Source organism: Pelodiscus sinensis, chromosome 17 (assembly GCF_052426305.1).
Source record: "Pelodiscus sinensis isolate ZL-2025 chromosome 17, ASM5242630v1, whole genome shotgun sequence".
NCBI classification, from domain to species: Eukaryota; Metazoa; Chordata; order Testudines; family Trionychidae; genus Pelodiscus; species Pelodiscus sinensis.
In genome coordinates this window covers 36,305,199-36,318,208 of record NC_143068.1, presented here as the reverse complement: position 1 = coordinate 36,318,208, position 13,010 = coordinate 36,305,199, and the positions used below count along the sequence as shown (strand labels likewise).

Here is a 13,010-nt window from a genome sequence, read left to right as displayed (position 1 = left end):
AGGAGGGGTGCCAAGGACGAGGGGGGCCGTGGGCGAGGGGGGCCGAGGGGGAGGCCACAGTTGCTCTGTAGGAGCCTTTGGTCACGTGCAGCCCTGGCGTGCGGAGCTGCAGCTGTGCTTTCTGTCCGGGAAACAAATTGAGAAAATACTGGACATAGAAATGTCGGGTATTTTCTAATGAGACGTGTTTTATTATTATCGGGAGGACCCGGACGGAGCTGCGAACTGCCTGGCTGGGGCCGGCAGGCCCTGCTGTGGGCAGGCTGTGCCGGGAGGGAAGGGTTGCTGTTTGCGCCGAGTCCACGGGCACCGGATAACAGGCCCTGCCCCACCCTGAGGGTGAGGTCTCTGGGGTGGGCCCCACGGGGGTGTCTGGGGGGAGGTCCTTGGGGTGGGCCCTGCAGGGGTGAGGTGTCAGGGGTGGGCCCTGCCGGGGGTGTGTGGGGTTGAGGTCCCTGGGGTGGGCCCCGCGGAGGTCCCTGGGGGAAGTCCCTGGGGTGGGCCCCGTGGGGGTCCCTGAGGCAGGCCCCACGGGGGTGTCTGGGGGGAGGTCCTTGGGGTGGGCCCCGCGGGGGTCCCTGGGGGAAGTCCCTGGGGTGGGCCCTGCGGGGGTCCCTGGGGGAAGTCCCTGGGGTGGGCCCCGTGGGGGTCCCTGGCGGGAGGTCCTTGGGGTGGGCCCCGCGGGGGTGTCTGGGGGGAGGTCCCTGGGGTGGGCCCCGCGGGGGTCCCTGGGGGGAGGTCCCTGGGGTGGGCCCCGCGGGGGTGTCTGGGGGGAGGTCCCTGGGGTGGGCCCCGCGGGGGTCCCTGGGGGAAGTCCCTGGGGTGGGCCCCGCGGGGGTCCCTGGGGGGAGGTCCTTGGGGTGGGCCCCGCGGGGGTCCCTGGGGGGAGGTCCTTGGGGTGGGCCCCGCGGGGGTCCCTGGGGGAAGTCCCTGGGGTGGGCCCCGCGGGGGTCCCTGGGGGGAGGTCCTTGGGGTGGGCCCCGCGGGGGTCCCTGGGGGAAGTCCCTGGGGTGGGCCCCGCGGGGGTCCCTGGGGGGAGGTCCTTGGGGTGGGCCCCGCGGGGGTCCCTGGGGGGAGGTCCTTGGGGTGGGCCCCGCGGGGGTCCCTGGGGGGAGGTCCTTGGGGTGGGCCCCGCGGGGGTCCCTGGGGGAAGTCCCTGGGGTGGGTCCCGCGGGGGTCCCTGGGGGAGGTCCCTGGGGTGGGCCCCGCGGGGGTCCCTGGGGGGAGGTCCTTGGGGTGGGCCCCGCGGGGGTCCCTGGGGGAAGTCCCTGGGGTGGGCCCCGTGGGGGTCCCTGAGGCAGGCCCCACGGGGGTGTCTGGGGGGAGGTCCCTGGGGTGGGCCCCGCGGGGGTGAGGTCCCTGGGGTGGGCCCCGCGGGGGTGTCTGCCCGCGATGCACCTGCGTGGGCCGTGCCGTGCCGTGCCGTGGCGGATCGCCCTGAGGCTGTTTCTTCGCGTGCTCGTGGCGTGTCCCCCGCTGCATGTGCTGCATGTGTAAAAGGCAATAGCTATTGACACGGACGGCAGGCTGTTCAATTTGTGCTGGTCGCTGGGCTGCGGCGAGTTCTGACGGGCAGAGTGTAAAACAGAAGCTCAGGGTGTAATTTCTACTGTCAACATGATGTACCGTGCGGCTCTGCCACGTGCGTCCCGACAAGCCGAGCGCGCCGGGAGGGTCACGCCGATAATTGGGAGCCTGGGACTGAGGAGCATCAGTATCAGTCGGACTGGGGAGCGTAGCCAGAGCCAGCCAGGGCGCACGTCGGCCGGGCCTGGCCCAGAGCGCGGGCGGCGAGAGAATGGGGCCCCCGCACGCCAGAGAGGCCTTCGATATCGCTGGGAAAGAGGCCGCTGCCAGCCAGCCCTCGCCTGGTGGGGGGGGCTCCCAGGCCCTGCCTGCGGCACAGCACTCCTGTCCTGGCCCAGCGTGTGGGGCGCAGCGCCAGCCGGGGGGCGCCGCGAGGCAGGGGGTGGTGGCGCAGCGCCAGCCGGGGGGCGCCGCGAGGCAGGGGGTGCTGGAGCGGAGGGGGTGGGGGCGCAGCGCCAGCCGGGGGGCGCCGCGAGGCAGGGGGTGCTGGAGCGGAGCGGGTGGGGGCGCAGCGCCAGCCGGGGGGCGCCGTGAGGCGGGGGTGCTGGAGCGGAGGGGGTGGGGGCGCAGCGCCAGCCGGGGGGCGCCGCGAGGCAGGGGGTGCTGGAGCGGAGGGGGTGGGGGCGCAGCGCCAGCCGGGGGGCGCCGCGAGGCAGGGGGTGCTGGAGCGGAGGGGGTGGGGGCGCAGCGCCAGCCGGGGGGCGCCGCGAGGCAGGGGGTGCTGGAGCGGAGGGGGTGGGGGCGCAGTGCCAGCTGGGGGGCGCCGCGAGGCAGGGGGTGCTGGAGCGGAGGGGGTGGGGGCGCAGCGCCAGCCGGGGGGCGCCGCGAGGCAGGGGGTGCTGGAGCGGAGGGGGTGGGGGTGCAGCGCCTGCCCTCGCTGGGCCCCAGCGCCCCTATCTCTGCCCCCTCCCCCGCCCCGAGTCCCGGGGCCTGCCCTCGCTGAGCCCTGGCGCCCCGATCTCCCCCGCTCCCCCGCCCCGAGTCCCGGGGCCTGCCCTCGCTGAGCCCTGGCGCCCCGATCTCCCCCCCTCCCCCGCCCCGAGTCCCGGGGCCTGCCCTCGCTGAGCCCTGGCGCCCCGATCTCCCCCCCTCCCCCGCCCCGAGTCCCGGGGCCTGCCCTCGCTCTGCGTGAGGGGGAGGCGTGCGGTGCAGCTGCCTCCCTGCTACGTGGAGCTCGGCTCCTGCGAATCGCTGGAATTTCCATAGCGATGGAAGCTGCACGGCTCTGCTACCCTCCTCCGCCTCCGGCTGTCCCTGGCTCCAGCAGCTCCTGCAGTGGCATCGGGAGGGCGCGGGAGGAGGTGGGGCAGGAGCCAGGCAGCCAGCGCAGGAGAGGAAGGAGCGTGAGGGGCAGCCAGGCCGTGGCAGGCGCGCAGAGCGGGGAGCGCCGGGCTCAGCCCTGGCCGTGTCGCTAACGTCTCGGCTCTTGCAGGTTGCCAGGGAGGCCGTCAGCTGCCCTGCGCCCGAGGGAACCGACGCAGCTCGGCGAAGGGCCCCCGGAAACTGCCCTGCGAGTCGCAAAGGCTGAGAGTACAAACGCCTGGCGCCTGAGCCGCCCTGCAGGGCCCGTCCCCGCTGGATCGGAGCTGGGGAGCACAGGGCCTGTGTGGGAGCCGAAGGGGCCTGCCGACGCCGCACCAGCCCGCTCTCCTGAGACTTCATGCAGAGGGGCCCGCTTTGCCGTCCTGCCAGCTCCGGGAGCCGCCTCGGGCGCGGCAGCAGAGCCCCCTGCCTGCGTGCTGACGTGGGGAGATCTGAGCCCCCCAGGAGCTAGAGCCGCCGGCCGTGGTGCCCTGCAGCACAGCCCTGGGGCGCCAGGCCGCCGGCCACACGCAGACTGTGAGGTGCCCGGGCTGAGCCTCTTCCACTGTTCTCGCCAGGCTCAGCCCCATGCCGGGAGCCCGGGGTGCCTGCTGCTTGCTGCTGGCAGCATGGCTGGGGCCTGGCGAGACGTAACTGCTGGACCACAGGCACCCTGAGGGGCTTGGCTGCCTGGAGCACGTTCTGGGTGGGGATGGGGAAGCTGCCCCACCCAGCCTGGTGAGCCCCACAGCGGGGGGTCTGGCTCCTCCCCGCTCCCCACAGGATGTCGGCGGCCTGTCGGAAAGCCACGCTCCACGCAGCCGCCTGCGGCCCGGGGCTGATGGCGCTGCCAGGCTCCTCGTGGACCCTGCTTCTCCTGCTCTGCACCCTGGAGCAGCTGGGGGCCCTGGCCAGGCACACGGAGGCCGGGGGGCCGGGCCTGGAGCAGCCGGGGTCCCTGGCCAGGCACACGGAGGCCGGGGGGCCGGGCCTGGAGCAGCCGGGGTCCCTGGCCAGGCACACGGAGGCCGGGGGGCCGGGCCTGGAGCAGCCGGGGTCCCTGGCCAGGCACACGGAGGCCGGGGGACCGGGCCTGGAGCAGCCGGGGTCCCTGGCCAGGCACACGGAGGCTGGGGGGCCGGGCCTGGAGCAGCCGGGGGATGCTGTGCTGCTGGCAGGCGGGCGTGTGAAGCGTGGCTGGGTGTGGAACCAGTTCTTTGTGGTGGAAGAGTACACGGGCACGGAGCCGCTGTACGTGGGGAAGGTAGGTCACCCGGTGTCCCTGCAGGGCCTGGGCCTGGTGCCAGGAGAGGGGGGGCCGGGGCCGACCCACCGGAGGGATGCGCGTGGCCGACAGGAAACGCCTTGCCGCAGCAGGGCTGTGCTGAAGGCGAGGAGCGCCCCGGGGCTGGGCAGTTCTAGGCCCAGGCGTTGCTGGAGTGTCAGGAGGGCTTGGGGGGAGGGGACGCCCCGTTTAGCAGTTAAGGTTTGGGTGCGGGTATGGGGGTGGGGCACCCCTGGCTTCTGTGCCTGGCCGGGCTACGCTCAGATGGGCCAGCCGGGTGCTGCCTCTTTCGGGTGCCTGGTCCCTGCGGGTTGGGGCTGGCTCAGCCAAGGGGCTCCAGGCCAAGGCAGGACCCTGGCCCCTGGGTTAGGGAGACATGAGGGATGGGCCAGGGTTCAGGGAGTTCCTGGCCGGTGCAGGGGCCTTCCCATGGGAGCATGATGGACACTGTGCTCAGGGCCAGAGGGGCACCCCAGGAAACGCGGCCAGCCCAGCACCGGGGGGCGGGACGCTGGGGGCCAAGCGCGGCAGAGCTGGGGCCGTGGAGCTGCTCCCAGCCTCTGGTGAAAGCCGGCGCGATGGCGGCCGTGGTAGCTGACCGCCCGTTGCCCCTGCCAGCAGCTGGGGTTGGCACAGGCGTGTCCTCCAGCCCCAGCTGGCACTTGGCAGTGTGTGCTGCCCCCGCCCATCGGCCACCCAGGGCGCCTTCTCCTCCGGCCGGAGGAGCCGCAGGGAGGGCGCTGGGGAGGCTGGGTGGGGCGGGGCGGGGCGGCCGTGCGAGGCGCGGATGCTCCAGGGAGTCTGCCACCTTTGTGCCTGTTCCGCAGCCGCTCAGGTAGCTCCGCTCCAGGAAGATGCATTTACAGTCGATTGACAGCTCCCCTGGGGAGCCACTTGAAGCATCAGGCCTTGTCGAATTCCAGAGGTAGCCTAGCAACAGCCTCATTTCCAAAAGGAACCAGGAGCCTAAAAGTGGCCGATTTTACAGCCTCTTTGCACATCACCTGCCAGCCGGGCTGCACCGGGAGCCATTCCCAGTAAAAAATCACGCAGAGGCCTGCTCTCCCCTACAGCCGCTGGCTGGTGGGACTGCTCCTGTGGCCCACGGTGCCCCCACCCTGCGGCCCATGCCACCCCACGGCCCACCGCGCCCCCTGCCCCGCGGCCCACAGGCCCCTTGTGGCCCACCGCGCCCCCTGCCCCGCGGCCCACAGGCCCCTTGTGGTCCACCGCGCTCCCTGCCCTGCGGCCCACAGGCCCCTCGTGGCCCACCGCGCCCCCTGCCCCACAGCCCACAGGCCCCTCGTGGCCCACCGCGCCCCCTGCCCCGCGGCCCACAGGCCCCTTGTGGCCCACCGCGCCCCCTGCCCCGCGGCCCACAGGCCCCTTGTGGCCCACCGCGCCCCCTGCCCCGCGGCCCACAGGCCACTTGTGGCCCACCGCATCCACGGCCCACAGGCCCCTCGTGGCCCACCGCGCCCCCTGCCCCACAGCCCACAGGCCCCTTGTGGCCCACCGCGCCCCCTGCCCCGCGGCCCACAGGCCCCTTGTGGCCCACCGCGCCCCGCGGCCCACAGGCCCCTTGTGGCCCACCGCATCCCCTGCCCACGGCCCACAGGCCACTCGTGGCCCACCGCGCCCCCTGCCCCACGGCCCACAGGCCCCTTGTGGCCCACCGCATCCCCTGCCCCACAGCCCACAGGCCCCTTGTGGCCCACCGCGCCCCCTGCCCCACGGCCCACAGGCCCCTTGTGGCCCACCGCGCCCCCTGCCCCACAGCCCACAGGCCCCTTGTGGCCCACCGCGCCCCCTGCCCCGCGGCCCACAGGCCCCTTGTGGCCCACCGCGCCCCCTGCCCACGGCCCACAGGCCACTCGTGGCCCACCGCGCCCCCTGCCCCACAGCCCACAGGCCCCTTGTGGCCCACCGCGCCCCCTGCCCCACGGCCCACAGGCCCCTTGTGGCCCACCGCGCCCCCTGCCCTGCGGCCCACAGGCCTCTTGCAGCCCACCACGCTTGTGGCCCACAGCTCCCTGCCCTGCAGCCCACAGGCCTCTCATGGCCCACCGCGCCCCCTGCCCCACAGCCCACAGGCCCCTAGCGGCCCACAGCACTCCCCACACCGTGGCCCACGGTGCGCCGCAGCCCACCCTGCCAAGGGAGAATGAAACCTGGTTAGGAGCTTTTCCTGCTCCAGAGCACGGCTCTTTCCTGGAGAAAACGTGAGCCTCCTCGGAGACCCGTTGCTGGGCCAGGCGGGGTGCTGGGCGTCTCCCTTCCACTTCCCGGCCTGCCGCGCGCTGGGCCAGAGCCCGGCTGTGCAATCTGGATTCGCCCGCTAATCCCCTCTCTGAACTGTAATTTCCCCTGGGGCGTCTGTCAGCCGGACGTGGATTTCTTTGGGTTTTAAATGGAATTGGGGGTCAGCACTAGTCCAGCGCCTGCATGTGGACAGATCCATTTTAGATAGGAGAGGGGATTACAGGGAAAGCGGATTCATTACGTTGCTAATATGTCAAGAAAATGGAGGAACTCGGCGCAAGGCAGAGCAGGCCTCTGGCTGCGGCCGCCTGTGTTGTGTAACCGCCTGGCTCTGCAAGCGTCCCAGCAAGGAGCCTGCCCTCTGCTCCCAGTGCGGGTTGGTGTCATGGGCAGCTCGTCGCCCAGGGCCGTTAGCCTGGGAGGGCGCGGGGGGGCTGCCTGCTCTGTGGCCCGGGCCCCTGCGCTGCGATGGGAGAGTCTCACTCTCTCCCGAATGTGGATTCACCCAGGCTCAGCCGCCCGGGGGGAGACCAGCACCGGGCTGGGGGCAGGGCTGGAAGAGAGGTTTAGTTTCTGGCTGGTATCACGGGGGAAGCAGCCTAAGCAAGGGGCTGGGGTTTAGGGGCCCAGGCTCCCCCATCTCAAGGGGGCTGAGGCATCCTAGACCTGCCCTGGAACCAGGTTACATCTGTGCTGGGCTGTACCCTGGAGAGGCAATAAACTTCCTCTGTTCAACTGGCTGGGGGAGTCTGTCCGTGCCACTACGGGGGTGCAGGAGGCGGGGGACCCCGACGTGACGTCACAGGACAATTCCCCCTTAGAGCCAACAGATCAGATGAAAGATTTTCGTCTTTCCTGGGCGGCCCTCGTCCGGGCCCCGCCCAGACACACTTGACCACAGGCCATGCTGCGGCTGGATCTGGGACTCCCTTCCCCCACGCTGGTGACGGGTGTGTCGGGGAGCCCTCCACCCTGCACCCTCATTGCACCCAGATGTGACTCTCCGGGAGCCAGTAGAGTAGAAGGTTTTATTGCTTCTCCGAGACACAGCACAGACACCGAGGGCAGGCGGCCTCATTCCTCTTGGGGGGAAGGGCCCATGGGCCCTGAACCCCCCTTCCCTTGGGCTCAGGCATCATCCTCAACCTAGCCCAGCTCCCCGGCCCTAACCCCCAGCCTGGGGACAGTCCCCACCCCCCCTTCTGTCTCTGGGAACAGGGTTCAGTGGGAATCTCACAGCCCAGCACGGCCAGGTGGGGACCCTGGGTTACAGAGCAGACCCCCCCGCGTCACAGGGCCATGCCCGGCAGGGGAGCAGTCCTTGTGCTGGGGTGAGCGCTGCTCACTCTGGGATTCCCTTCGCTCGGCACCAGGCTCCCTGGGGTGCCTAGATGGGCTGACCCCGGGAGGGGCAGGCTGGGGGGTCACTGGTGCAGGTGCATGTTCTGATCTCCAGTACCCCCGGTGCGTCTGGAGCGATTCCACTAACCCTGGCACAGCTGAGGCGGGAGCCAGGCCAGGGGAGGGATGCGATGGTGCCCCAGGGGGTGTCTGCGTCTTTCTCTTTGACACTATCCGAAATGCTGCAGGCGCCGCAGGGCTCGGGGGGGCGGACAGCTCGCGACCCCCTCCCAGCCAGTGGGTGTCTGGGGATGCCCGGCAGCGACTGGCTGTGCCAGGCAGTTAGGTAATGGCGCAGTCGCAAGGACGGTGCTGCTGAGTCCAGCAACCTGGTGGGGAGCCATTCGGGGCTGGGCGGGAACGTGGGGCAGGCCCCTTGCAGTGGATAGGGGGAGTGCTGGCCAGCACCCAGCGACTAAGGGGTTAAACTCAGGTAGCTAGCAAGGGTGTTGGCAGGGAGCCTGAAGAACCAACAGGGATACGGGGCTGAAATCTGAGTTGTATTTACAGACCGGGCCTGCTCTCGCTGGGGAATTCGAAGCGAAGGGCTGGAGGGAGCAGAGGCAGAAATCAGAATTGCCAGGCCTACGTGATGTACTGGGCTCGGCACAGAGGGGGCGCAGGGGGAAGAGGTGTATTTAGTGGCCATCAGGGACGGAGTTTTTCTTTATTTTGGTGGTTTGGTTAAACTCCTCTGTGTCCACCGCTGCCTTCCCTTCCCTTCCCTTCCCTTCCCCGCTTGTTACAGCCCCGAGAGCGAGGGTCCGTTGGCTTCGGAGCTGTTCTTTTCTCAGTTGCTCTGTTGCACTTAGTGACCAAGTCTGCTTGCTCAAGTGGATCTTTTTGTTTTGTAAATGAAATCATTCTGAAGGCGCCGGTCTGATTCTTGTGTCCTGAAGGTCGCAGGAGGTCTGCGTGCCTCGCCTTGGGGATCAGCTAGACAGAGAGTTTGTGTTTGCTGCTTTTTGCTTCATTTTTCCAGCTCTCTCTGGCTAAAGAGCTTGGCGTACCCCCGGGGAAGGGAGTCAAGTCTTCCTTCCTGTCTTCTCGGGATTAAATCGCTTGGGGGTGGCAGCTCCTCCCAAAGTCCACGAATCTGTGACTCTGGGGAGTTTTGCAAATGGATCCTATAGAGGCAAGGCATTTAAGGTCCCTTGCGGCCCCCCCCCCATCTTCTGCACTCAGAGTGCTATAGCGGGGAAGAGCCCTGATACCCCTGCTGCCAGGGAGCCCAGCAGGAAAGAGGCATCTGGATGTATTTCTCAAGCGGGGCTGAGGAGGGGTGTGTTTCCTTGGTATAGCTGAGAAAACAGGTGTGTTTCATAGGTTGGCCGGGGAGTCTTTTCCAGGTACTGCCAGGCACACAGGAGAAATTCCCAGGTGGTGCCAGGCAGGCGGGTGTATCTTTCGGCCAGGCCGGTGCGGTTCCAGGTGATGCTGGGCAGGCGGGTGTATCTCCTGGCCAGGCCGGTGCGTTTCCAGGTGGTGCCGGGGAGGCGGGTGTATCTCCTGGCCAGGCCGGTGCGGTTCCAGGTGATGCTGGGCAGGCGGGTGTATCTCCTGGCCAGGCCAGTGCGGTTCCAGGTGGTGCCGGGCAGGCGGGTGTATCTCCCGGCCAGGTCAGTGCGGTTCCAGGTGGTGCTGGGCAGGCGGGTGTATCTCCCGGCCAGGCCAGTGCGGTTCCAGGTGGTGCCGGGCAGGCGGGTGTATCTCCCGGCCAGGCCGGTGCGGTTCCAGGTGGTGCCGGGCAGGCGGGTGTATCTCCCGGCCAGGCCGGTGCGGTTCCAGGTGATGCCAGGCAGGCGGGTGTATCTCCCGGCCAGGCCAGTGCGGTTCCAGGTGGTGCCGGGCAGGCGGGTGTATCTCCCGGCCAGGCCGGTGCGGTTCCAGGTGGTGCCGGGCAGGCGGGTGTATCTCCCGGCCAGGCCGGTGCGGTTCCAGGTGATGCCGGGCAGGCGGGTGTATCTCCCGGCCAGGCCGGTGCGGTTCCAGGTGGTGCCGGGCAGGCGGGTGTATCTCCCGGCCAGGCCGGTGCGGTTCCAGGTGGTGCCGGGCAGGCGGGTGTATCTCCCGGCCAGGCCGGTGCGGTTCCAGGTGATGCCGGGCAGGCGGGTGTATCTCCCGGCCAGGCCGGTGCGGTTCCAGGTGGTGCCGGGCAGGCGGGTGTATCTCCTGGCCAGGCCGGTGCGGTTCCAGGTGATGCCGGGCAGGCGGGTGTATCTCCTGGCCAGGCCGGTGCGGTTCCAGGTGGTGCCGGGCAGGCGGGTGTATCTGACGTAGACAGTAATGTATGACTAGCATGTAAAGTGCATTGAATTGTCCAATGTGTGGGCCTCTCACTCCTGAAATAAATATACAAACAGTATCTAACGAGATAAATCTAATGAAGGCGTCATATAAAGAGGCAGGTGCTGGTGTAAATTCTTGCTGGTGGAGCCGTGTGTCTTTACAGTGGATTATAGAAGTGCAGTTTGGAAGATTGAATGGCCCATAAACATTTTCATATTTCATTAGCCGATTAATGGCCGGCTCTTTTTTTGGCAACTTTGCTGATTCTCAGCAGAAATTGTGGGGAGTAAATGAGTGCGTCTGGGCGCGCCTTTCCGGGGGCCTGTCCGTTATGGATTGCCCCAATTAGTGCCCACGCTCTCCTCCGAGATGCATTCTGCCTGTCCAGTTACTGGGAATAGATTCTCAGAAGCGGCTAGATTGTAAAAACCTCATAACTCACTTTAACACCACCACTGAAATGGCAGGGCCCGGCCTGGGCTCCAGGCAGCCGCAGGGCCAAGGCAGCGGCTGTTTCCCTTGGGCCCACACGCCAAGTAGCGTCTTGGGTAGGAAACCCAGAGGAAGCTGTTGGCTATAACAGCGGCTTTCCCTGGCACTGAGCTCAGGGCTCCGGTCCCTGCGAGGCGGCTGGGTGGGCATGAAGCTGCCCATGCAGAAGGACGGGCAGGCGGGCGGCCCCGCTATCGAGGCTGGAGCCTGGCGCCAGTGTAGTGCGGCTGCTAGCGAGGGGCTGGAGGGCAGGGAGCCGGCGTTTCTCCGCGTGCGTTGGTGGCGTTGTTCCCGTTGTGTCCCCTGTCCTGCCCATCGCTCTGCCCCCGGCATGGGGACACAGGGTTATTCGCTCAGCTCTGTTAGTGCTGTGGGGCAGAGAACTGGTGACAGGCCCAAGGTCGCACAGCAGAGCAGTGGCGGAGGCAGGATTTGCTTGCTGTTCCCTTCCAAGAGGGCCAGGCCAGGCCGGACTAACTGGGCAGTGGAAGCCGTGCAGCACCGGGCCCCTGCCCTGGCCCCCCCGTGCCTCCGGGTCCAGCCCCGGCTCGTCCCTTGCCCGGTGTCTCCTCACGGCTTCTCTTCGCAGCAGGGCTGGGGGCTCAGGCCGTTTCTGTGGTCCAGCCTCTCCCTCTGTCCTTCCCCGGCAGATCCACTCCGACTCGGATGAGGGGGACGGCTCCATCAAGTACACCATCTCTGGGGAGGGCGCGGGAACCATCTTCCTCATCGACGAGCTGACCGGCGACATCCACGCCACCGAGCGCCTGGACCGGGAGCAGAAGACCTTCTACACGCTGCGGGCACAGGCCCGGGACCGCCAGACCGACCAGCTGCTGGAGCCCGAGTCGGAGTTCATCATCAAGGTGCAGGACATCAACGACAGCGAGCCCCGCTTCCTGGAGGGGCCCTACATCGGCAGCGTGGCCGAGCTGTCCCCCGTAGGTGGGTGCCCGCAGCTGTGGGCGCCAGCCCCCGCGCCCCATGGCTCTTGTCCAGGCAGACGGAGAGTCCGGCCGGGGCCAGGCGGGCAAACAAACAAGGCCTTGGGGGAGTGAGTGAGAATCCTGCCGGCCGGCTGCCAGCGGGGGGGGGGGGGGGCCTGTGCAGTGGGAGGGGGCCGAGCCGAGTGCCAGCCCCCCGTCCCTGCTGGCGGGGGGGCCTGTGCAGCGGGAGGGGGCCGAGCCGGGTGCCAGCGGGGGGGGGGGCCTGTGCAGTGGGAGGGGGCCGAGCCGGGTGCCAGGCCCCCGTCCCTGCCGGCGGGGGGGCCTGTGCGGCGGGAGGGGGCCGAGCCGGGTGCCAGCCCCCCGTCCCTGCCGGCGGGGGGGCCTGTGCGGCGGGAGGGGGCCGAGCCGGGTGCCAGCCCCCCGTCCCTGCCGGCGGGGGGGGCCTGTGCGGCGGGAGGGGGCCGAGCCGGGTGCCAGCGGGGGGGGGGGCCTGTGCAGTGGGAGGGGGCCGAGCCGGGTGCCAGGCCCCCGTCCCTGCCGGCGGGGGGGCCTGTGCAGCGGGAGGGGGCCGAGCCGGGTGCCAGGCCCCCGTCCCTGCTGGCGGGGGGGCCTGTGCAGCGGGAGGGGGCCGAGCCGGGTGCCAGGCCCCCGTCCCTGCCGGCGGGGGGGCCTGTGCAGCGGGAGGGGGCCGAGCCGGGTGCCAGGCCCCCGTCCCTGCCGGCGGGGGGGCCTGTGCAGCGGGAGGGGGCCGAGCCGGGTGCCAGGCCCCCGTCCCTGCCGGCGGGGGGGGCCTGTGCGGCGGGAGGGGGCCGAGCCGGGTGCCAGCGGGGGGGGCCTGTGCGGCGGGAGGGGGCCGAGCCGGGTTCCAGGCCCCTGTCCCTGCCGGCGGGGGGGCCTGTGCAGCGGGAGGGGGCCGAGCCGGGTGCCAGGCCCCCGTCCCTGCCGGCGGGGGGGGGCCTGTGCGGCGGGAGGGGGCCGAGCCGGGTGCCAGTGGGGGGGGGGGGGGTGGGGGGCCTGTGCAGCGGGAGGGGGCCGAGCCGGGTGCCAGCGGGGGGGGCGGGGCCTGTGCGGCGGGAGGGGGCCGAGCCGGGTGCCAGCGGGGGGGGGGGCCTGTGCGGCGGGAGGGGGCCGAGCCGGGTGCCAGCGGGGGGGGGGGCCTGTGCGGCGGGAGGGGCCGAGCCGGGTGCCAGCGGGGGGGGGGCCTGTGCGGCGGGAGGGGGCCGAGCCGGGTGCCAGCGGGGGGGGGGGCCTGTGCAGCGGGAGGGGGCCGAGCCGGGTGCCAGCGGGGGGGGGGGGCCTGTGCGGCGGGAGGGGCCGAGCCGGGTGCCAGCGGGGGGGGGGGCCTGTGCGGCGGGAGGGGCCGAGCCGGGTGCCAGCGGGGGGGGGGGCCTGTGCGGCGGGAGGGGGCCGAGCCGGGTGCCAGCGGGGGGGGGGGGCCTGTGCGG

The 13,010-nt window shown here is 70.5% G+C and overlaps 1 protein-coding gene across 2 annotated transcripts in view; it reads left to right on the top strand.

Annotated features, from left to right (window-relative positions):
• The window catches only part of CDH22 (cadherin 22), a 108,022-nt gene that overhangs the window by 25,361 nt on the left and 69,651 nt on the right, over nt 1–13,010 (top strand). For both annotated transcript variants that reach the window (XM_075916202.2, XM_075916203.2), the window contains exons 2-3: nt 3,020–4,153; nt 11,269–11,563. In XM_075916202.2, coding sequence (XP_075772317.2) covers nt 3,674–4,153; nt 11,269–11,563 — 775 coding nt within the window. In that variant the 5' untranslated portion in view covers nt 3,020–3,673. The remainder of the gene's footprint in view (nt 1–3,019; nt 4,154–11,268; nt 11,564–13,010) is intronic.